Raw genomic sequence first — 22,711 nt, forward strand, 5'->3', positions numbered from 1 at the left:
TTAAAATTAAACAGATTTTTTAATGCTTCCTAGGATTGTTTCCCCAAAGATTACACATTGAAATAATTTTTCCTTCAGAGGGTAAGACTTTTATGTTAAAAAATAACCAAACACTTTCAAGATGCAAAGTTCAAAAGGAAAAATTTCAAAATGTAAAGTCCACCTTGACAAACCTATGTTTGCCAAATCTGCTATGTTCAAATTACTACAGATTATCAAAAAAGATGAACTAGCATGAGCCTTCAAGTGCTTTTTAAAAATTTTTATCCACACTGAATAAAAGAAAGAGATATCAGATAAATACTTCTATACATGCTGATTGATTTGTTGATCGACAGTCGCTTTTCTAGAGTGTCATTATTGAGCAAAAATTCCTGCCTCAATCCTTAATTACTCATGGAACCCAATGATAGAAGCCTACTGAAAAACTAAGTCTTTAAACTTTAAATTTGAAAATAAATTAGCAAATATAGTCAATAGGCTTATAAATTTGGGATGGAAAAATAAAAAAGTACATTATGATAAAGGTCAGCAGCCATATACATAAGTCAGTATTCAAATGAATGTTCCTATCTGGTGGCCCACAAGCCTCCTTTTTTTCTCTTACTTTCATTCTAATATATAGGGTCTATGAAGCACATAGAAAATAATTTAGGTATAATATTTATTATAGAATACTGACAGGTAAGACTGAAAATGTAAAGTACTTTTGGACAGACATGCTGTTGTTTACAAGTACAAGAGTCAAAGAGTCTATCTTACCAAATTTTATTAAGAAACTACAGTCACTAAGCCCCTTGCTACACAGAGAAAGTAGGAAGGGCATAGGCTTTGAACTGTTCTGGGTTTGTTAGGCAAGTAACATAAATTCTCAAAGCCATAATGTACTCATCTGGAAAATGGGCATGTTAACTCCTTCCTCAATGAACTGATATAAGAATTACATGATATATGTGAAAAGTCTTGCACAAAAGAGATGTCAGTGTGTGCTTGTCTTCTCCTTTCCTAAGCAGCACTTCTAATTTTAACAATGAGGGAGGATGCAATCAAACTCAATTCTACTGAAAAATAGTCACCCTCCAACCGAAGAATTAAAAACCAAAACTAAAACCAAAAAAAACAACAAAAACAAGCAAACAAAAAACAGTAAAACCTAAACTGTAGAGCAGACATTTAGAAAACCATGTAAAATACCCAGGGGAAAAAGTAACCTGAAATGGAATAACATCCAACTCCAATGAAAAGAAAACTGAACTAAACATCTTTTAATTCGCATGAATTGAAATATCCCAGATATAACTGAAAATTTTGATTTTAAAAAAGAATACTTTCTGAAGTCTGGCCTCTATGCTATTAGTGAAAGAGCACAGTTGAACTCATAAAGCTAACAGCAACAGAATGTTAAGCAATCATTAAAATGAAACCAAAGATGGCTACGAGCCTCAGGCTGTACCAGGGCTACTTTTTCTTTTTTATCGTAACAAAATGTACCTATTAAATTATTCCAAGCTGTCATGCATTAGTAGTAGTTACTGGACCTCTGACAATTTTCTCTGTTGTTGTTTGAAGGATAAGGGAGAAGGGGGAGTACATCAATATTTTGCAAAACTCAATCCTTCTACATCTTTCATTTCCAATCATAACAAGGTACACACTAAATGAATTCTAAGGAACAAAAACAAAACAAAACACGGATATGCCAATACCAATAATGTAAAAAACAAGGAAGATTAGAAAAGCTATATTCATTCTCTGTGATTCTAACAGAATTAATTTGAAAATATAAAATAAGAACAAATATATAAAGTATTTTTAAATGATTTCATGCATTTTGAATATCCATATGACCAAGCTTTCATCTTAAAGTCAGCAGAATAGTACAAGTCACTTTGCTAACCTGGCACAGTTTAAGATAACTACAATGAAGAAAGTCCAATTTCCTGATTCTCTCAGCCAAAATAAGCAAACTTAAGTTAGTTTGATCTAATACCAAGCTCTAGGGAACTTATCATTTTACAGCTAAAAAACCAGAACAAGAATCCGAATTTAAAGGAAGTTAGAAATCACCCATGACCTCATTTTATGGTCAAGAAAATTAAGGCCCTGAAGTTTAGCAACTTGCCACAATTCATACAGTAAGTTACTAGCAAGTTTATCTGTCATGTGGAGAATTATGGAAATAGATTGAAATAGTAAAAAATCTTACTCATAGACTCAAACTCTAATATATAGTTAACAGAGTTGTTGGACATCAAAGTTTTAAAAAGGTGCCCTAGCTGGTTTGGCTCAGAGGATAGAATGTCGGCCTGTGGACTGAAGGGTCCTGGGTTTGATTCTAGTCAAGGACACATACCTCAGTTGCAGGTTTGATCCCCAGCCCTGGTCAGGGTGTGGGGGAGGCAACCAATCGATATGTCTCTCTCGCATAGATTTCTCTCTCTCTCTCTGTCTCTCCTCCTACCTTCCACTCTCTCTAAAAATATCCCTGGGTGAGGATTAACAAAACAAACAAGCAAACAAACAAACGAAAGAAGGAAGGAAGGAGAGAGAGGCAGAGAAACAGAGAAAGAGGGGGAAAGAAAGGAAAGCTTTAAAAAGGTATTTTCTTCTTTTATTAGCTAAAATAATATAGTTTTTTAAATGATCCACTTTGACTCAGATCAAGAGCATAGGTAAAATGAGTTTCGATATTTAAAAATAAGCACATTGCTATTTGCCTAATTTGCACAAGAGGACAAATAATTCCAAATAGAATTTTTCATTGTAAACTATAGTATTCTTAAGAATCAGTTCCAGCCTGGCCGGAGTGGCTCAGTTGGTTGAAGCATCGTCCCTGATCAGGAGCACATACCTGGGTTGCAGGTCCAACCCTGGGTCAGGGCACATACAGAAGGCAACTGTTCAATGTTCCCCTCTCTCTATATCCCTTTCCCTCCCTCTCTCTCTCTCCCCTAGCATGTCCTCAGGTGAGGACTAAAAAAAAAAATAAAAAGAATCAGTACCAGTTGCAGAAATTTTTCCCCCCAAATCCTTTTCAAGGATAAAAGACAAATCAAAATGAAAACTTCTAAACCTCTGCATTCATTAGCTATCCAGAGTGTAGTGAGTCAAGTCTTATTGTTTTAGGATATCAAAGAGAGATAATGTTTGGTTTATTACATATCCCTAGATAGAAAAAAATGTTACAAATAACCTTAATCAAGTATCTTCATTTTACTTTTTCCCTCTTAAGTTCTATTTAGGATACTGAGATTGGACCTAAAGCAGAGATAGATTTTTAATTTTTATTGAATTTATTGGGGTGACATCCTATATAATAAAAGGCTAATATGCAAATCAACTGAACTGCAGAATGACTGGTTGCTATGATAGGCACTGACCACCAGGGAGTAGATGCTCAATGCAGGAGCTGCCCACTGGTGGCCACTCAGCCAGAAGCCCTCACGGCTGGCGAGTGCAGAGGTGGTGGCAGGAGCCTCTCCCGCCTCTGTGGCAGCGCTAAGGATGTCTGACTGCCGGCTTAGGTCAGACAACCCCTGAGGGCTCCCGGACTGCAAGAGGGCGCAGGCCGAGCTGAGGGACACCCCCCCCCCCAGTGCACGAATTTCATGCACCGGGCCTCTAGTTGGTTCATAAAATAATATAGATTTCAGGTGTACAATTCTATAATACATTATCTGTTTTTATGTTGTGTGTTCACCACCCCAAGTCAAGTCTCCTTCCATCACCATTTATCACCCCTTGACCCTTTTCTACCTCACTCCACCCCTTTTCCCTCTGGTAATCACCATGATTTTTGTAAATTAATAGATACATAACAATATTTATGCAAAAAATTCACAAAACAAAATTGCTGGCAGTGTTCATTTTGAAAAACAAAAATGGGTTTTCTCTCTTTTATTCTCCCCTTGGAATTCTTTGGTGGAGGTGAGCAGGAATGCCACAGAAGTGGTAAGCAGCCAGTGTTTCTACAGGAAAAGGCAGAGCTGCCACTATTAAGACTGGGACAAAAAAAAAAAAAAAAAGACTGGGGCAGGCTTAGTCTGCTCCTTCGAGCCCCTCTTTCCAATAATGAAGTCATTTCTCTTCCAAACCCTGTCCAAGCAGCTGGAACTCTCCAAGTCTTTCTCACAATTGTTTTATAAGCCCAGGAACACTGAAATTTGATTATAAATATTACAATAACCCAGAGGCCCTACACAATGTCCCACCCATTTCCTGCTACCTCTCTGGCCTCACTTCTTACCAGTCTGCCTTCACTTGCTTCGCTCCAGGCACACCAGCCTCCCTGGCAGGGCCACTGCTGCACAGGCTCTTCCATCTGCCTGGGACACTGAGGACCCAGATATCCAATCACCTTCTCACTGAGGATTTCCTGACCACTCTGTTTTCCATTGCAATTCCCTACCCTTGCATTTCCTATCTCCATTATGGGCTTCATTTTTCCCCATGGCACTTATCTCCACGCGATTTACTACACATTTCTACTTCTTGTATGCCTCTGCTCAATAAAAGTCAGCACCAAGAAGGCAGAAATTTTTATCTGTTCTGTCCAATGGTGTGTCCCCAGCATCTGTAACAATGCCTGGCACTAAGCAAGAGCTCAAAAAATATTTGTGGAATAAATAAATGATTCCAATTTGGGGGGGAAAACCCATCAAATATTTATTAGACATTAAAAATACAAAACTAAACAAATACAAATAATGCAAAAAGCATGGTCTTTGCTTTCAAGAAGCCTGGCTGGAGAAATAGAACTAATACACAGGGAGTAATTAGTTAATTACATAGGCAATATTAGGTATGACTATTAACTAATTAGGTTTATTTGTATATAGATCATGGAATCTGACTTGTTATGCCTAGTGCATATTTAAATACTGAATGAAATGGTATAAACTTGTCATAGGAGTTCAGAGGCAAAAAAATAACTGAAGCTGACATTACCTACCACAAGAAGCATTCAAAAACTTGAGAAGAATTACAATGAGTTACAACAGCACTCTAAAATTCTCTCTCATATTTTGGGTCCCTGGATATTCAGAAATATGAAGACAAAATTAATGTATTTAAGTAGCTTAAAAGAATCTTTATTAGAGGCAACAGCAGATTACTACTCAAACTGGAAGCGTATCCAAACAGGATAACCTCTGGTTTTCATCTGTTCTTATGGGACCTAGAAATGGTTTCAATCCTATATAATAAAAGGCTAATATGCAAATTGACCAAATGGCTGAACAACCGGTCGCTATGATGTGCACTGACCACCAGGAGGCAAACGCTCAATGCAGGAGCTGCTCCCTGGTGGTCAGTGTTCTCCCACAGGGGGAGCACTGTGGACCACTGAGTCAGAAGCCGGGCTCATGGCTGAAGAGCACAGTGGCAGTGGTGTAAGCCTCTCCTGCCTCCACAGCAGCACCAAGGATGTCTGACTGTCCGACTGCCGGCAGTCTAACATCCCCCTAGGGCTCCCGGACAGCGAGAGGGTGCAGGGAAGGCGGAGGGGACCTGCTCCCCCCTCCACCAAGTGCACGAATTTCGTGCACCAGGCCTCTAATAGAAAATAAATACTGGGTCCTGAGTCATAAAATAGGGAGCACAATATGAAAACAAGTAGGCTGGTTTGAAAGAAATGATACACAGCCCAAGAAAAGAGCTTATATTCTACATAAACTTTCAACTTTAGAATTTGAGAAACAGACCATCTTCATCTGTATTTGTTTTGCTTTGTTAATATCTCACACAAGTTAAGCTTCTTGACTTCTTGATTCCCTTTCAAAATCATACTTAGTAAAAATGCCCATGAATAAAAATGAGTACTTTCATTTATGGGCAGAAAGGATACTATCAAAACAGAACTTTTTAGGAAGGTTGTACTTCACATTGACTACTTTTATACGCATTGAAATGTATAACTAATAGTTATCAAAATTTAAATTCACACAACCTTTGACTCAACAGTCCTACTGAAAGGAATTTATCTCAAGGGGGGGATAAATTGGTTAGAAACTGGTTAGAAAATCATGATACATCATGATACATCAAAGTAAATCTGTAAGTCTAAGTTCATAAAAAATTTTACTATTTAGTTTTAAGACCAAATCGATACTCCAGACAAGTACATATAATTTACCCTGTATATATCCTTTAAATAGTCCCAGGAGAGACTCAAAAAAGCGGCCACAGCTAAATACGTTTGGAAGGCACCACATGTTATTCCCCTCTTAAAAGATTTACAATACACAAGATAATTTATGGGAGACTTTGAGATGTTAGGGGGAGTAAAGGTGTTTTCCAAATTTTATAGAATAGAAACACTTTTGCAATCATTAAAAACAAGACTTGTTTAAAACTTTCCATAGCCACATGGTAAATGACAGCCACCTTCCTTATAAACCTAAAGGTTCAAAGCTACACTCAATCACCCTCTCTTCATTCCTTCTTTCTCCTTCCCATAGCCAAGATACTGCAGTGCTTCTAACCTTACAATTCATAATAATCACAGGGAATTTATTAAAGTACTAGAGGAGGCCTGGTGCACGGATTCGTGCACTGGTGGGGTCCCTCGGCCTGGCCTGCACCCTCTCGGAATCCGGGACCCCTCAGGGGATTCAGACTGCCAGTCTCAGCCCGATCCCCGCAGGTCAGGCTGAGGGACCCCACCTGTGCATGAATCCGTACACCAGGGCCTCTAGTAAGCATATAAGATTTTTGGTTAATCTTTTCTGGACTTCCCCCTGAGCCCCTTGCCTCTGAGGTTCATCAATCTGTTCCAAGTTTCCATGCCTGTGCATTGAGTGTCTGCCCCCTGGTGGTCATTGCATGTCATAGCGAACAGTCGAATGGCCAGGCGGTCGCTTAGGCTTTCATATATATACTAGAGGCCTGGTGCACAAAAATTTGTGCACTCGGGGGGGAGGGAGGGTCCCTCAGCCCGGCCTGTGCCCTCTCGCAGTCCGGGACCCCTCGGGAGATAACGACCTGCTGGCTTAGGCCTGCTCCCGGGTGGCAGAGGGCAGGCCCAATCCCTAGGTGCAGCCCCTGGTCGGGCTCAGAGCAGGGCCGATTGGGGAGTTGGGGCGCCACCCCCTGTCATGCACAGAGCAGGGCGGATAGGGAGGTTGTGATGCCACCCTCAGTCAGGCTCAGGGTAGGGCAAACTGGGGGGTTGGGGCACCGCCCCCTGTCACACTCAAGGCAGGGTCGATGGGGAGGTTGCAGCGCCACTCCCTGTCATGCACAGAGCAGGGTCAATCAGGGGGTTGGGGCGCTGCCCCCTGTCACTCACAGAGTAGGGCCGATAGGGGAGTTGGGGCACCGCCCCCCTGTCACACACAGAGCAGGGCGGATCAGGGGGTTGGGGCGCTGCCCTCTATCACCCACAGAACAGGGCCGATCAGGGGGTTGGGGCACCGCCACTGTCACACTCGGGGAAGGGCCGATGGGGAGGTTATGGCTCTACCCCGTCACACACAGAGCAGGGCCTGGGGGGGCGGGGGTTGGGGCGCTGCACCCTGTCACACACAGAGCAGGGCCGATCAGGGGGTTGGGGCGCCGCACGCTGTCACACACAGAGACGCAGGGCAATCAGGGGATTGGGGAGCTCCCCCCCATCAGGCACAAAGCAGGGCTGATCAGGGGGTTGGAGCGCCTTCCCCTGTCAGGAACAGAGCAGGGCAGATAGGGAGGTTGTGGCCCCGCCCCGTCACACACAGAGTCGCAGGGCGATCAGGGGGTTTGGGCGCTGCCCCCTGTCACGCTGATCCCGGTGCCAGGAGGCCTCGCAGCTCCGCTGATCCTGTTGCTGGGAGGCATATTACCCTTTTACTATATAGGATAGAGGCCTGGTGCATGGGTGGGGGCCAGCTGGTTTGCCCTGAAGGGTGTCCTGGATCAGGGTGGGGGTCCCCACTGGGCTGCCTGGCCAGCCTGGGTGAGGGGATGATGGCTGTTTGCAGCTGGTCACACACCCTTCAGGGTGGGGGTCCCCACTGGGGTGCCTGGCCAGTCTGGGTGAGGGGCTGAGGGCTGTTTTCAGGCTGGCGGGTCACTGAAGCTCCCAATTGCTCCTTTTTTTCTTTTTCTTTTTTTATTCTGGGCCAGCTTTAGCTCTGAGGCTTGGCTCCAGCTCTGAGGCCTCTGCTGCTGAAAGCAGGTATCTGGTTTGTTTGTGTTGTATAATTGAAACAATGTATCAACTCCAGCTCTGAGGTCCCGGCTCGCTGAAAGCAGGTTTCTGGGGTTTTGTTTAGCTTCTATATTTGTAACTATGTTTCAAACTGCAAGCTCAGAGGCCAGCAAGGCAGGCGGGGAACGTTGGTTTCCTCCCTCACTGAAGCAAGCAAGCCTCATGTTAGTTTCAAGCTGCCTGGCTGCTGGCCGCCATCTTGGCTGGCAGTTAATTTGCATATTGCCCTGATTAGCCAGTGGGAAGGGTAGCGGATGTACACTAATTACCATGTTTCTCTTTTATTAGATAGGATAGATAGTTCTTGGCCCTGGATGGGGTGGCTTAGTTGGTTGGAGCAACATCCTGTATACTGAAAGGTTGCAGGTTCAATTCCCAGGTAGGGCACATACCTAGGTTGTGCGTTTGGTCCCAGTTGGGGAGCATACGGAAGACAACCAATCGATGTTCTCTCTCACATCAATGTTTCTCTTTCTCTTTCTCTCTCGGGTGAGGATTGATTGATAAAATTTAATAAATATATACAAAATTCTTGGTTCTTTCTTGCAGATATTCTGAATTCTATCATTATTTTTAACAAGCAATCCAGGTGATTTCAATGTAGGTCAAATGTTGAGATATTCAAAATGCCTCACACATCATCATCAAAAAGTGATTAGCTATTTTATACTTAAGGACAGGTAACTTTAAAAAACAAAAGGAAGTTCAGAAAATCTGAACTTCATAAGAGTATATTAAAAATTTACTTTGCACCCAGGAAACAAAGAAAAAAGACATACTAAGAAAAGTCAAATCATACCTTAAAAAGAATACTCTCAAATATAATAAGGATTCTTAGCCTGCACTCAATTGAGAAATGTCAGGACTTCTTAAACTTACTGAGCTATACACAATTTTTGTCACTATAAGAATACATGCCTTCTTATGGAGAAATAATCCAAAGCTTTTACCAATTCTTATACTGCTCGATAACTCAATTTGAGCCATCATATTTTTTATTTACCAGAAAAAAGGCTAGTAAAAAAGTGCTTTTTAATTAACACTATGAGTCAGATACACAAACACACATTCCTGAGTTGCTTTCTGTCTCAGAAGCAAACAAAAAGCAACTTACCTTTGCAGAGTCATATTCAAAGAGCCTGTACAACCCTTAATCTTGTTCTGGGCTTCAAGGTGAGTCATTCCATGGGCACTTATTCCATCAATGCTAAGAAGCACGTCGCCTATTCTCACATTTGCCTGAGATGCTTTGCCACCATCTTTTAACTGTAATAAATAAATTTAATTAGGAGTGTCACTTGTTAAGAAATAAATAATAAACACAGATGAAAATTATACTTTTGCTTACATTGAAAGAAATATATATTAATAAACTATTAGAAAAAGTAAAAATTATCTTGTTTAACAGGTAAAGTTAAAAATTAAATAACACTCATGTTTATGTTCTTAAATTCTTATCTGCTCTATATAACTAAAATCATTTTATGAGAAAGGTTCCCTGATAATTTCTCCATTTCTTTATTGTGTAACAGTAGAGTGTGACTGTTACAAATGAAGAAGAGAAGTAGTGAAGAAAACTACATATTAGCAAAAGAAAAAGACCATAAGCTTAATAGGGTATTTAATATTAGCTTTTAAAAGTAATTTTAAAATTCTTTAGACAGCTGCATTTTTGTTTGAGCACAAAAAGTAATACAAGTGGAGGATCTACTGAACAATCCTTCCTGTTGAGTCCAAATCACATCCAGTGCTGGGGGGGGGGGGGGGGGTTGAATTCTTTTAGATCACAGGCCCAAATATCTTTTCTACTGATGTGTTTCCTGCTCCAGGCACTTAGGCGGGGAAGGAAACTAGTGTGTCTGAGACTGTCAGACTTTTTTTTGTGTACTACAGTCTTGAATCCCTAATCTTTCTGACCTTCTCTGTAAAATTTTCTACTAGAAAAAAATATCTATTTGAGCAAGGATATGTAAAATCTAACAGCTATAAGATACAAAAAATATTTCAAACCTCTCAAATGAAACATTCTTTCATATACATAGTATAGTGATTTTGTTTTCCTTTTAGTACTAATAGAAAAAAACAATTCCTTTCAGTTGCCCAGATATTTGAAGGTAAAGAAAAATTAATAAAATGTTGACACTAGAGAAATAAAATTTCCAGACTAACAAAACAGATCAAAATTTAACTCACATACAACTTACCAACATAACTATATTATATATATAATATATGTATGTATGTATACATATACACACCATTTATTACATACATTGTATGGCTGTCGAAGTAGTTTCGAAATTTAATGAAAATTAAATGAATTGAATTTCAGGATCACAGGATCAAGAATAAAAGAATTAAGATAGAACTTTATTATATATTTTTAAAAATACCTTTTCAGCAGTATTTTTAAAATATAAAAGGAATATGTGCATGTCTATTTTGGATTTAGGAAAAAGTCTTTTATTAACAAGTACATTAAGTGACATTGTTTTACTACAGTCGTGCACTGCATAAGAATATTTCTGTCAACAACGACTGTATATACAGCAGTGGTCCTATAAGATTATAATGAAACTAAAAAATTCCTATCGCCTAGTAACATCATTGCTGTGGTAACACTGTAGCCCAACCCATTATTCATGTGTTGGCGGTGATGCTGGTGAAAACAAGCCTACTGTGCAGCCAGTCTTATAAAAGTACAGCACATACAATTATGTATTGTATGTAATACTTGATAATCATATGTATTTACTATACTACACTTTTTGTTTGAATCTATTCTTTTTATTTATACTAAAGAGTTTGTTGTAAAATATTATGCCAGATTAGGGTGGTAGCAGCTTCATGTATCTCATATTTACCAGTGTCTTGACTGCATGTATCTCTTTCTTTTGTGCTTGATTTAACCCCTAGAATGCCGGGGAGGGCAATTGCCGGGGTCCAACCCCAGCAGGTCCAGGGGTCCCCAAAGGTGTGGATGGAGTCGGCCGGCGAAGAAGGAATGACACAGGGACTTCTCCAGCCAGGTTTGGTCGCCATGTTCTAGTCAGGTTCTCTTGCCAATTTCTGTAGTCAGGTTCAGTCCAGGATCTATTGCCATGTTCTCTCCAGCGAAGTTCTTCTGTCTCCAGGCTCCCTGTAGGTTCTGTCTTCTGAATTCTGTCTCATGAGTTCTGTGTTCTGAGTTCTGAGTGTTTCTGTCTTGTTACAACTGTATTTATACCAGTTGATTCAATCCTATCAATCTCTATTACAAAGGTTAGGGCGTTTCTTATCTCCATTCCAGGGAGAAAAGATTATGTAGTTTAAGCATGATTGTTCGTAGTTAAAGGGATTAATTACCCGCCTGGCACTTAGTTGAGGGGTTTTATTCCCTCCCTAACTTCAGGGGAAAATCCCTACCTGGGGATTCAACCTTTCTCGGAGAGGTGACCTTGGTTAAAACACAGCACCAAGAAGGTGAGCAAACATATTAAGAACCATATGCCATATATGCCAGGTCCCTTGAAACAGCAAGGATGGACCGGCTCCCGGCAGGCAATCGTGCTCCTCCTGTCTTTCGCCAAAAGTGCCGGGAGCGCTTTCAAAACCTCGAAATGGTGTCCAGTTTTAAGTCTGCTTTTATTAGTGATGATGATATTGCTAAATATGTCAATGTAGTAAAGGTTTCCTTAAGTTTTTGAATATGTACTTCATTTACTTGCAATTCATAATTTTTTTCCTAAACTGCTGTAAAATCAGCAAAAATGCCTTGGCAATTTTAGCATAGTTCCTAGGATATTGGTTGGCACTCAAAGGGTTAACTTAACCTTGTGTTGTTTTGTACAGTAACATGCTGTAAAGCAAGCGTGTCAAACTCGCGGCCCACAGCCGCATGTGGCCCACAACGTTTATTTTTGTGGCCCAGCCAAAATAATGGTATGTAAGAAACGTTTCAATAAAAATTTCATAACTTAATTTTTACAATATCCTGTTATGCATAATTATTAATAACGAGCTACAATGTTCGCTAATGACTGATTACTATAATTGTGTTGTATTCATTTCCCTTATGCGCCTTCCGTGAAGGTGCACCATTTCTCTCCACAAATACTAGCAGTGAATATTTTAGCAGCCCATTGCCAAGTAATTAGTCTTGTGCTGACTTGTTTGATGTGCACAACAGGAAATATTTCACTTTCAGAGAACAAGAAAAATAGGCTTATTTGCATTACGCTTATTAATTTGTGAAGTTATTCAGTGTCTCGTAAGTTAATGTGCAAGAAAAATATTAATTTTTATTAAAATGTTCTATTATTTTAACGATTACTCATTTATTTCAGCCCTTTGTATTCAACATGTCTCTATCGAAGTAAACCTACATTTCTATGAAAATTTAAGCTTTTTTTTTTGTGGTCCACATAAACTTAAACCTTGTTTATTTGGCCCGTGGTTAGCCTTTGAGTTTGACATGCTTGCTGCTGTAAAGGCTTGTAGCCGAGGAGCAATAGGTTATACCATACAGCCTAGGTGTATAGTAGGCTATACCATATGGGTTTGTGCACTCTATGGTATTATTCTCCCCAACAATGTAATCACCTAACAAAGCATTTTTTAAAACGCATCCCAGTTGTTAAGCAGCGCATGGCTATATATTAAATCAGTGGTTCTCAACCTTCCTAATGCCGCGACCCTTTAATACAGTTCCTCATGTTGTGGTGACCCCCAACCATAAAATTATTTTCGTTGCTACTTCATAACTGTAATTTTGCTACTGTTATGAATCGTAATGTAAATATTTGATATGCAGGATGTATTTTCATTGTTACATATTGAACATAATTAAAGCATAGGGGTTGCGACCCACAGGTTGAGAACCGCTGTATTAAATAATAGATGTGGCCCATCATTTAATAATTAGCATTTCTTTTTATTAATTTAAATATCTTAAAATTATGTAAAATATGTAAAATCTAACAGATATACGATTTTAATTTAACACAGAAATAATAATTGCTCTTCTCTAATGTACAGAACTAAATTGTTTAAATTGTAAAAGACATTTACAAAGAAAATAGTTCAAGTCAATAGTTTTCTATGGGACTTATTCACAGGATTATTATAATGACTATGTGAGATTACAACTCAATAAATGTTGGCATTATTACTATTCTCTTGAGCTCAGATTATTAATCTGAGAAACATGGGTGCTGTACTAGATGATCTCAAAGGCCCTCCTAGGATCCCTTCCAGTTTTAAAAGTTTACATATTTGTCAGCTATCTGCATGCACAAAGGGGGTATAGATCTAATCCCAAAATAGGAGTCAAATCTGAAAGACTTTGATGACAGTACAAAGGAACATCTATTCCCTATTAAAATCAACAAATGAATTAAAGTTTGAATACTGAATAAAGAAAAAGTATAAATATAATTTATCCTAGATTTTACTTTAGCCAAGAAAGGCAAGCATAAAAAGAATAAAAATAAAAAACAGAACATAGCTAAATTACATGACCATTTTTAACGTAAAGTAGCCTTAATATAGAAACACTGAAACCTATGGAACATTTTTCTAAATGTACCCAACAAAAGCAATTTAAATACTCCCAGTCTTGTAATAATATAAACATAATGAACAATGTAGAAAGAAAGTTATCAAATCCAGTGTCATTACTAGATAAAATTTTTCTTACCCCTTTGTTCTAGTTGCCTCACTAGATTCTAAGATCCTATGACCTCAAGATGTTCAAAACCAACTTCTCAAAGTTACCTTTTTAGGGCTGCTTTTACTCTGCCAACCTCTTATTTGCAGATAGTGGAGCACAGAAATCCTGTAACTCCTGTGAATTATGCCTCTTCCAAGTACCACATCTAGGGAAGCTACTAAATTTCATTCCCCTCCCATGCTAGTCCACACCATGATCATCTGTCACCCTGATCTTGCCTAAAGCCTACTGCAAGAAGCTCCATATTCCTCCCCACTCCTCCATCTTCACATTTCATAATGGTGGCCCTACTGCTATTTCACACTGGGACTCGAATCATGTTAAAATAAGGGTGAAAAAATCTCCAAATATCTTCTTCCTACAATGCAGAATAAAGCCGTAGCCCTGAAATACATGCCATCTATAATTGCCGGGAGCCGGTCCATCCTTGCTGTTTCAAAGGACCTGGCATATATGGCATACGGTTCTTAATATGTTTGCTCACCTTCTTGGCGCTGTGTTTTAACCAAGGTCACCTCTCCGAGAAAGGTTGAATCCCCAGGTAGGGATTTTCCCCTGAAGTTAGAGAGGGAATAAAACCCCTCAACTAAGTGCCAGGCGGGTAACTAATCACTTTAATTATGAACAATCATGCTTAAGCTACATAATCTTTACTCCCTGGAATGGAGATAAGAAACGCCCTAACCTTTGTAATAGAGATTGATAGGATTGAATCAACTGGTATAAATACAGATGTAACAAGACAGCAAGAGACAGAACTTATAAGACAGAACTTCAGAGACAGGGCTTGGAAGACAGGACCAAGAGAGACAGAGCCTAGGCACAGAACCTACACAGAACGTTCTCTAGAGACAGAAGGACTTTGCTGGAGAGAACATGGCAAAAGATCCTGGACTGAACCTGACTACAGAAATTGGCAAGAGAACCTGACTAGAACCTGGTGACTGAACCTGGCTGGAGAACCTGTACAGAACCTGGCTGGAGATCCTAAGCAGAACCTCTCTGGAGATCCAGACCAGAACTTCGCTGGAGATCCGGGCTAGAGATCCTGGCTAGGCTGCTGATCAACTGAACGCTGCCTCCGAGTCTTTCCCTCTTCACCGACTCCGTCCACACCTTTGGGGACCCCTGGACCTGCTGGGGTTGGACCCCGGCATATAATTTGTCACCACTGGTTTCTAATTTTAAAACAAGCACCATAAGGTCGGGAATCATGTTTTAAAATAATTTGCTTTTCTCCAAGAGCCTTGATTACTGCAGATATTAGAATATCTGATTAAATCATAATAAAAGAGAAATCAATAAATCAGTACATCAGTTTAATATACTCAATTCTAGAAGAATACTTAATTCACCAAAGAGAGAAAAATATATTCTAATCTGAAAATGATTATCTTCAATTAATCATTAGGCTGAACTGACTTAAGTAAGGTAAAAAATCAAACCACATTTCCAATAGGACAAAGTAAATCCAGTTTGGATAGTTAGTAACATATTTTTCCTAGGATCACAATACCCCTTGGTAACTTTATTGAGTATTAGAAAGAGTTTAATTATATTTAATCTCAACCCTTTCTCAAATTATCGACATGGAAACAAATACCCATCACCATCTGTATCATCTTTTATTATTAAACAGTCAAACTCATTTTTGCCTACAGTTTTTTTAACTAAGTAATATTATCTTGGCTTTTTTACATTAATTTTTTTTGTTAATCTCTAAATTATTCAATGCTCAGGCTTTGTAGCACAGGATTAAAACTAAAGATCATGAAGAGCCTGAACTAATGCTGTATGTATAGTGGGAAAGGACCAATGCCTAGAGACAAATTTCAGACTTGTATGGTCGCATATCACTGAATACCCCTAAGCTTCACTTATCCTCAGAACCATTTCCCCAAGCCATGCACTCATTACAAAGATAAATTCCCCCCCCCCTTAATTGGGTATTATGCAGCATTCTTATGAATTGTGAGTGGCTAAGCAAAAACGACAAGGTCACTCATTATTTGCATAATTCATTTTTCCTTTGTTTGTACAAGTCTAAATAGCTTGCATTTGTTTGAAGCAGTAACAAGTTTCTGTCATCAGTAAATCTTGTACATGTTATATGACAGCCATAAGGGTGTGTGTATTTCATAAATGCACAAGTTGTAGGAAGGAAACAGTTGTGGGAAGCTCCTGGGTCAAGCCCAGTATAAATCAAACTAATCAGAAGCAAATGCTTCTCTTTTGATCTTTAAATGCATTTTTCAGTGCTGCTGTCCAATTTTCCATAAACTTAACTATAGCTGTATGCTTCTTTAAAAGCACGGCTTTGTGGTCTCACTTAAATTGCAGGCATACATGGCGGCACATGTTGGAACTACCACTGAGCTTCTGTTTATTGATGCAGATGGGTAGACTGTGTGTGTGGGGGGCGGGGGGAGGATGCAGGGGAGACTGTAAGGGAAAAAATACATCATAGACTTAGGCTTCTCCCACTTTACTCTAACTAGAAAATGCCCAAAGATAAATTTTCTTCAGTCGTTTTAGAGGGGAGCTCCTGTCACATAGTCTTTTCTGCCCTGAGAAAGAAATGACCCAGAGAAAGTAAACTGGACTATTTACGGAGCACCAACAGTGCGTCAGGGACTTTGGAGGCCCTTTATCATCCTTTCTACCACTATCAAAATTTTTACAGATGGGGAAAGGGAGCTTCAAAGAGATTAAATGACTTGCCTACATCCACATAGCAAGTAAAAACACAGGACTTAGCAGAGGCTTTGAAGTTAGGCAAACATGAGTTCATATTCATGCTCTGCCATCTATTAACTGTGTGACGTGAATTTAATAGGCCTAAATTTCAGCTATCTCTCCTTGAAAATGGGGACTATAATCCCACCTGCCTCGCAGTGCCGTTGAGCAGATTAAATAAAATACCAGCACAGCACATATCATACAATGCACAGTAACTGTTTTATTATTATTATCTATATATGTAAAAGCCAAGTGACCAGAACAACAGAACGACCGGAACGACCAGTCACTATGATGCTCACTGCAGCAGCCAATCAGCCTAATTGGGGCCCTGATTGCCCCCCCCTCCCCCGCAACCTCCCGCAGCCCCGGCCCCCACACCCTGATGGGGGAAGGGCCAGCCAGCCAACTGCCCATAGCCCCTCCCCCTGGCCAGCCCTGCTCCCAATCGGCCCTCCACACTTCAATTGAGGGTGGGGCCGGCCAGCCAACCTCCCACATCCCCTCCCCCCGCCACCCCAGCCCCCATCGGCCCTCATGGGGCAGGCAGCTGGACCCCACCAGTGAACAAATTCGTGCACTGGGCCGCTAGTTAATTATAGAATGCCACCAATTCACACAGGTTGGACGCCTGCTTCAAGGACCTTAGGGACAGGAAAACAGTTTTTCAAAATGACCAGTCAGACCTTCTGGCTTTTCCCTTCTCTCCTTAAATGAAGACCAAATATTCCTCTTCATTCTCTTCTCTCTGCCTCTCTAACCTAAACACCTTCCCCTCACTCGGCAATAGAGTTCAATATGCCATAGAATTAGGAAACCAGCTGACCGTGTCCTCTGTCTACCACTATCCAAGTCTAAATTTTCCAAACTCCATTCCCACAGAATGGTGACCTCTTATCACCACTTCCCAGAAGTTAGGTGTTGACATTGTACTAAGAGCCAAAGGATAAGAATCAATAAGGCGATGTTCATGAAGAGACTTGAATTTGGGGGTCAGAGAAGGACAGGAAGGAAAGAAAACAAGAGAACACACAGGAGGGTACTGGTATAGGGAGGGAGTGGAACAGGGAACAAGACCATGAGGGCAGAAAGGGTCAGGAGTATCCCAGGCTTGGTAAGCTAGATTCTGGCCTTATCTCTAGGTGTGTTATCCATCCGTGTGCATATACACAAAATAATATTTAAATTGAACAGAACATCAAAACAATAACTCATTATAAAAGAAAGGTGTTGCATTTTGATTTGAATTAACTAAAATAATCTAAATGACTATAATTAATAACTACAATTTAGAGCCAATTAACTCACAGTAATACTTATGTGTATCATTAAACAGGTCAGTAACTTCATTGTACTTAAATAAAATTTATAATTAAACTTTTCCCAAATGCTTAGTCTGCATATAAATGTGTAGTTCCAGCAGCATTCTGTTAAAAATATTTTTTAGTTGTTATTTATTGATGAGAGAAAGAGAGACTCCGGTTTGTTATTCTACTTATTTATGAATTCATTGGTGGAATCTTGGATTGTGGGATCAAACCCACAATCTTGGCATACCTGGGCGATGCTCCAAACAACTGAGCTATCCGGCTAGGGGTCTTCTTAAAACTTTTTAATGAAAGAGAAAAGTAGCACTACATACTTATAAAACTGCTCGGAAAATAAAATATTAGTATCTCAAGATAGCATTGTCTTAGACAAAGATATAAAATTATACTAAATAAAAAATGTATCTTATCATCAAAAAAGTATGCTATTTGGATTTGTAAGGGGTTAGATATATACCTACTAGGTTAACCCTTCCTGTAACTATTACCTCTTGACAACACATCACAGAAACAAACCAATCACTGAACTCATAGCAAAACAAACAAACAATAAAATCAATGAAAGCATTATGGAGTTTTCATTTTTAAAAGAACCCAGTGTGGCAGATATTATTTTAAATAACTCAAGCTGCCTAATATTTCTCTTTAAAATAACTATTTAAAATAGCTGCTATATTGCCCTAAGCTTTTTCCAAAAAAAGGCAAAATGTTTAGCCATAGCAGCAATTCCAACACTGTCTTAAAATTCTCTAATGAATTGCATCCTTCCAAATCATAGAGAATTCTCAATATGCACCCCAAACCTTCTATTTTCCCTCCCTTGGAAATGACCCAGCAGTTACTAACTTCAAAAAGTAGGTATCAGCAATAGAAATGATTTATTGAAGATATACATGCCCAAGTATCTTACAGAGATCATTTTATAATGTAGATAACACCATTTTAATAGTTAGATGTTCACTAAGAATGATCAATGCTGGTTGAAAAGAAATTGACTTTAGTACTTATCTGATCACATACTATGGGTAGCAAGTTGGAGACAAATACCTATAAAATGAGCCACTACCAGTGTACAAGTTTTCAACCTTCTGCATGTTTTCAACAAATATGGACTGCTTGGAAATGTATGACCCTAACAACATGGGCATGTCAGGAATGCTCTCAGACTTAGTAAATGTGAAAAAGGAATATATAAATATGACATCTACAGAAGGAAACACTAACAGAAATTTCCCATGTCCGAAAACCATGGGAACTAAACCATGGGAAAATAAAAGCTATTGTTTTTCTAACAGTGATGTTACTAAAATTTGGAGAAATATACTAATAAAATTATACGACTCTGACCAACAGAATTTCCTTGAGACAGAGGATGCACTGAGAAAAGTCTTATTTTAAAAAACACCTGATTAATGGTCAATCTTTAATTTTGCTTTAGAATGTTATTTTCTAGTACCTACTTAAGAATAAAAATTTGAATCCAGACATATGAGCCTATGGTTGAAAGTCTCTAGGTGTTTATCTCCCACATACTTCCCAGAAAACGATGAGTGTGACTTTTGCACACACCCTCCACCCCCAAAACATGCAAGAACTTAGGAGCATTACACCAAAATAGAGAACTCACAACTCTTGCTTTCCTGCTGAATGATGAGTGCTACTCATTCACTACCAAGTATCACAAATGACCAAAAGTGGTGAAGTTTTTAGCCACTAAAGAGAGAAGTAAAAAACATTTGAGAAGTGCTGAATTCCCCCCGCCCCCAAACATACCCTTTAAAGCTTTCTTCAAATCCCAATTTATTTACTATCACTCTGGTGCTTATTAATCAGCCCCACAATATTATTTAGCTCTTAAAGTTGTTCTTGAGCTATTTATTGCTATACAATGTTGGTGCCTTGACCAGCCTGTAAATGCTACTCAACTATATATAAAATGCCAATCTCTGGCTTGGATGTCTAATGTGAACATGCCCCTTAAAAACTTGAGGCTATGCCCTGGCCAGTAGCTCAGTTGGTTGGAGCACTGTCCTGTACACCAAAAAGGTTATGGGTTCAGTTACAGGTCAGGGCACATCCCCATTCAGGGTGCATACAGAAGGCAACTGATAGATGTTTCTCACTCACATCATAGTTTCTCTCTCTCAAATCAATAAACATATCCTCGGGTGAGGATAAAAATGAATAAAATAAAATTGGAGGCTACTCTGCATTCATTTTAATACCCTTTTCTGTGAAATAAAATGATTTGGCGTTTTGTAGGTTAGAATGGTGAGATAGCACAAGCAATTACTGATGTCTGTTTGTGAGTTCATTTGTAAAATCCTGACTCATGTAAGCACTGGTTACTTTAACTAAGGGCTTTATTTTTTGGCTTATGAGTCAAACTGTAGTCAGTTTTACCCAAAAGTCTGAGTATATACCTTATATGGTAGCAATGGGGCAAATACCTCAAAGTATATGTCATTGTGCCTTACAAAACCAAAGGAAGTAAGCCGATGATTATGCCTCTTTCCCTATGTAGCCACTGGGCTACCTAGTTTAAACACAGGGCTTCTGCTCATAGTTTGTCCCAGTTGTCTAAATGCATTTCCCAAGATGAGTCCTTCTTTTTGAAATAACATCTTTATTTTTCTCTACCAACATCCTACCAAAATTGACACATGCCTTCTTAAACTATAATTCACTATTAAGATGCCACATAACACATTCATTTTATAGCTAATCCATGTGTTTAAGCCCAAAGATTTAATGTGCTTTTCAGTTAATGTTTGACTATAATTTTACCAGAAATGTAAAAAGTAAAAAGTATGGTGGTTAGTTAAGAAAAAAGAAAAACACATCTACAAACATCTCAAAGTCAAGCAAACTTGTTTCTCTGTAAGTAAAACCGGTAAAGGAAAAAATTAGATAGCTACAATGGTTAAAAATGAATTGGTGAACTCTAGTTTACCTGTAGAGATTAAAACTGAAATCCACACATTTCAACCATCCCTGTTCACTTGGTTCTGTTCAGTGATGAAATGAATTCCTTGAAATTGTGTGTAAGTATGCATAGCTTTCCCCAAATTCCCAAAGGCATCTGTGACCAAAAAATATTAAGAACTAATGATTTAATGAAACCTTAGACCAGTGCTTCTCAAAATGTGGTTTCTAGACCACTATTGCAGCATACTTCTAGCAAAAAAATAAAATAATAAAATAAAATCACAAACCCTTCAATATCCACAAGAGTAAGATGTTTCAAAACAAACAAAAATCCATTAACATCAAGAAAATTTAAGAACTCAAAGCAGAATTAATATTTATTCAAAATGGCGCAAAATCATGATTTCACATGTTAGTAGAAGATAAGTGTAGCTTAAAAAAATTACTTGCTTTTAAGAAACTTTCAAAATATTCAGTGTAATTTATTAACATTTAATAACAGCCTATTGTAGAGATTTTCAACTGGTATGCCACAAGGATTTTTAAAGTATGCCATACCTGACTATTAAGTCAGGGGCACTGACCTCTTTGTCAAATAAAAAAATGACAACAGTCAACATAATAAAAGCCCTCTGGTGTGAATGATCAAAATTATACCTATTTTTGGTCAGCAGGCAAAAAAATATAGGTTTTGGTGTACAGCAGAAGTTTAGTAATTAGTTTGTGTGTGCCATGAGATGAAAAAGTTTGAAAATCACTGACCTATTCTAATAAGGCACTAGATTCAATACTGAGTCTTAGAAAAGGCTAAAAGAATGGGCATGGCCCTTTCCCTCATCTACTGTTTTATACTATTTAACCTTTCACATGTGCATGCAACTCTCCATAAAATGGGGTTCCTCAAACCATCTGTGGTAGAAGACACTATGTGTGGTGAAAGTCACCACCCCCCCCAACTCTGCCACATATCAATTGTTCTGTAACCTATAATAATGATAAATTACTGGAAAAACAAAATTTAAATTAATCAGATAAAATATAAGATCAAATTTTTTATTATCAGATTCAGTAGACATAAAATTACTGTCACACTACAAAAGTTTCTAGATACTTATTCTTCATTTCTTCTGTCCTTATTTCATCTCAAACTATAACCATTAGACCAGCAAGGATGCTCCTTCTAAGCAATGACTATATTTCTTTTTAGGTCCATTGTACATGGACTGAAACATAATACAAAATATAAACAACTGATGAATTACCACACTGGAAATGAAAGGTAGTTAATACATAGGCTATTATTTAGTAATTTAACTCATTTCCAATTTGTCTTACTCTTATGTTAGACATAATGTGATTAATTATATTATACATTTATTTTGGCTCACTTATCCAATTTTTTTTTTTTGGAAGTTGTTTTTAAAAAGGTATGCACATTAAGTTTTGATTCATGACACCAGACTGCCACAGGGCTATCTGTGGCCATTAATAATTCTGCAAACTGTGTAAGAAAGTGTCTGCTATCCATACCCTTGCAACTCTTAGTATTATAAAAAAAAAACCTGAGGGTAATTCTAGCTTTACCACTAATAAATCCTGTGACCCTGGGCAACTTATTTACATCTCTGGCCTCATTCTGCTCAGCTATACAAGAAAGTTAGATCAAATGTTCTAGGGTCCCTTTAAACTCTAAACCAGGGGTGGGGAACGTCTGGCCCTGCCAAGGCATTAGGGCTGAGTTAATTAAATGTTTGATCAAATATAGCAGGCTAATTTTTAAGTTGATAATTTTGTATAGCCCACGAATTATGTTATAAA

At 38.7% G+C, this 22,711-nt stretch overlaps 1 protein-coding gene across 10 annotated transcripts in view; it reads right to left on the bottom strand.

Moving 5' to 3' along the window:
- PDLIM5 (PDZ and LIM domain 5) overlaps positions 1-22,711 on the bottom strand; it is a 225,187-nt gene that overhangs the window by 140,703 nt on the left and 61,773 nt on the right. For all 10 annotated transcript variants that reach the window (XM_059665230.1, XM_059665221.1, XM_059665212.1 and 7 more), the window contains exon 3: positions 9,303-9,454. In XM_059665230.1, the coding sequence (XP_059521213.1) occupies positions 9,303-9,454 (152 nt within the window). The remainder of the gene's footprint in view (positions 1-9,302; positions 9,455-22,711) is intronic.

The sequence above is a fragment of the Myotis daubentonii genome, chromosome 1, assembly GCF_963259705.1.
Source record: "Myotis daubentonii chromosome 1, mMyoDau2.1, whole genome shotgun sequence".
Classification (NCBI taxonomy): domain Eukaryota; kingdom Metazoa; phylum Chordata; class Mammalia; order Chiroptera; family Vespertilionidae; genus Myotis; species Myotis daubentonii.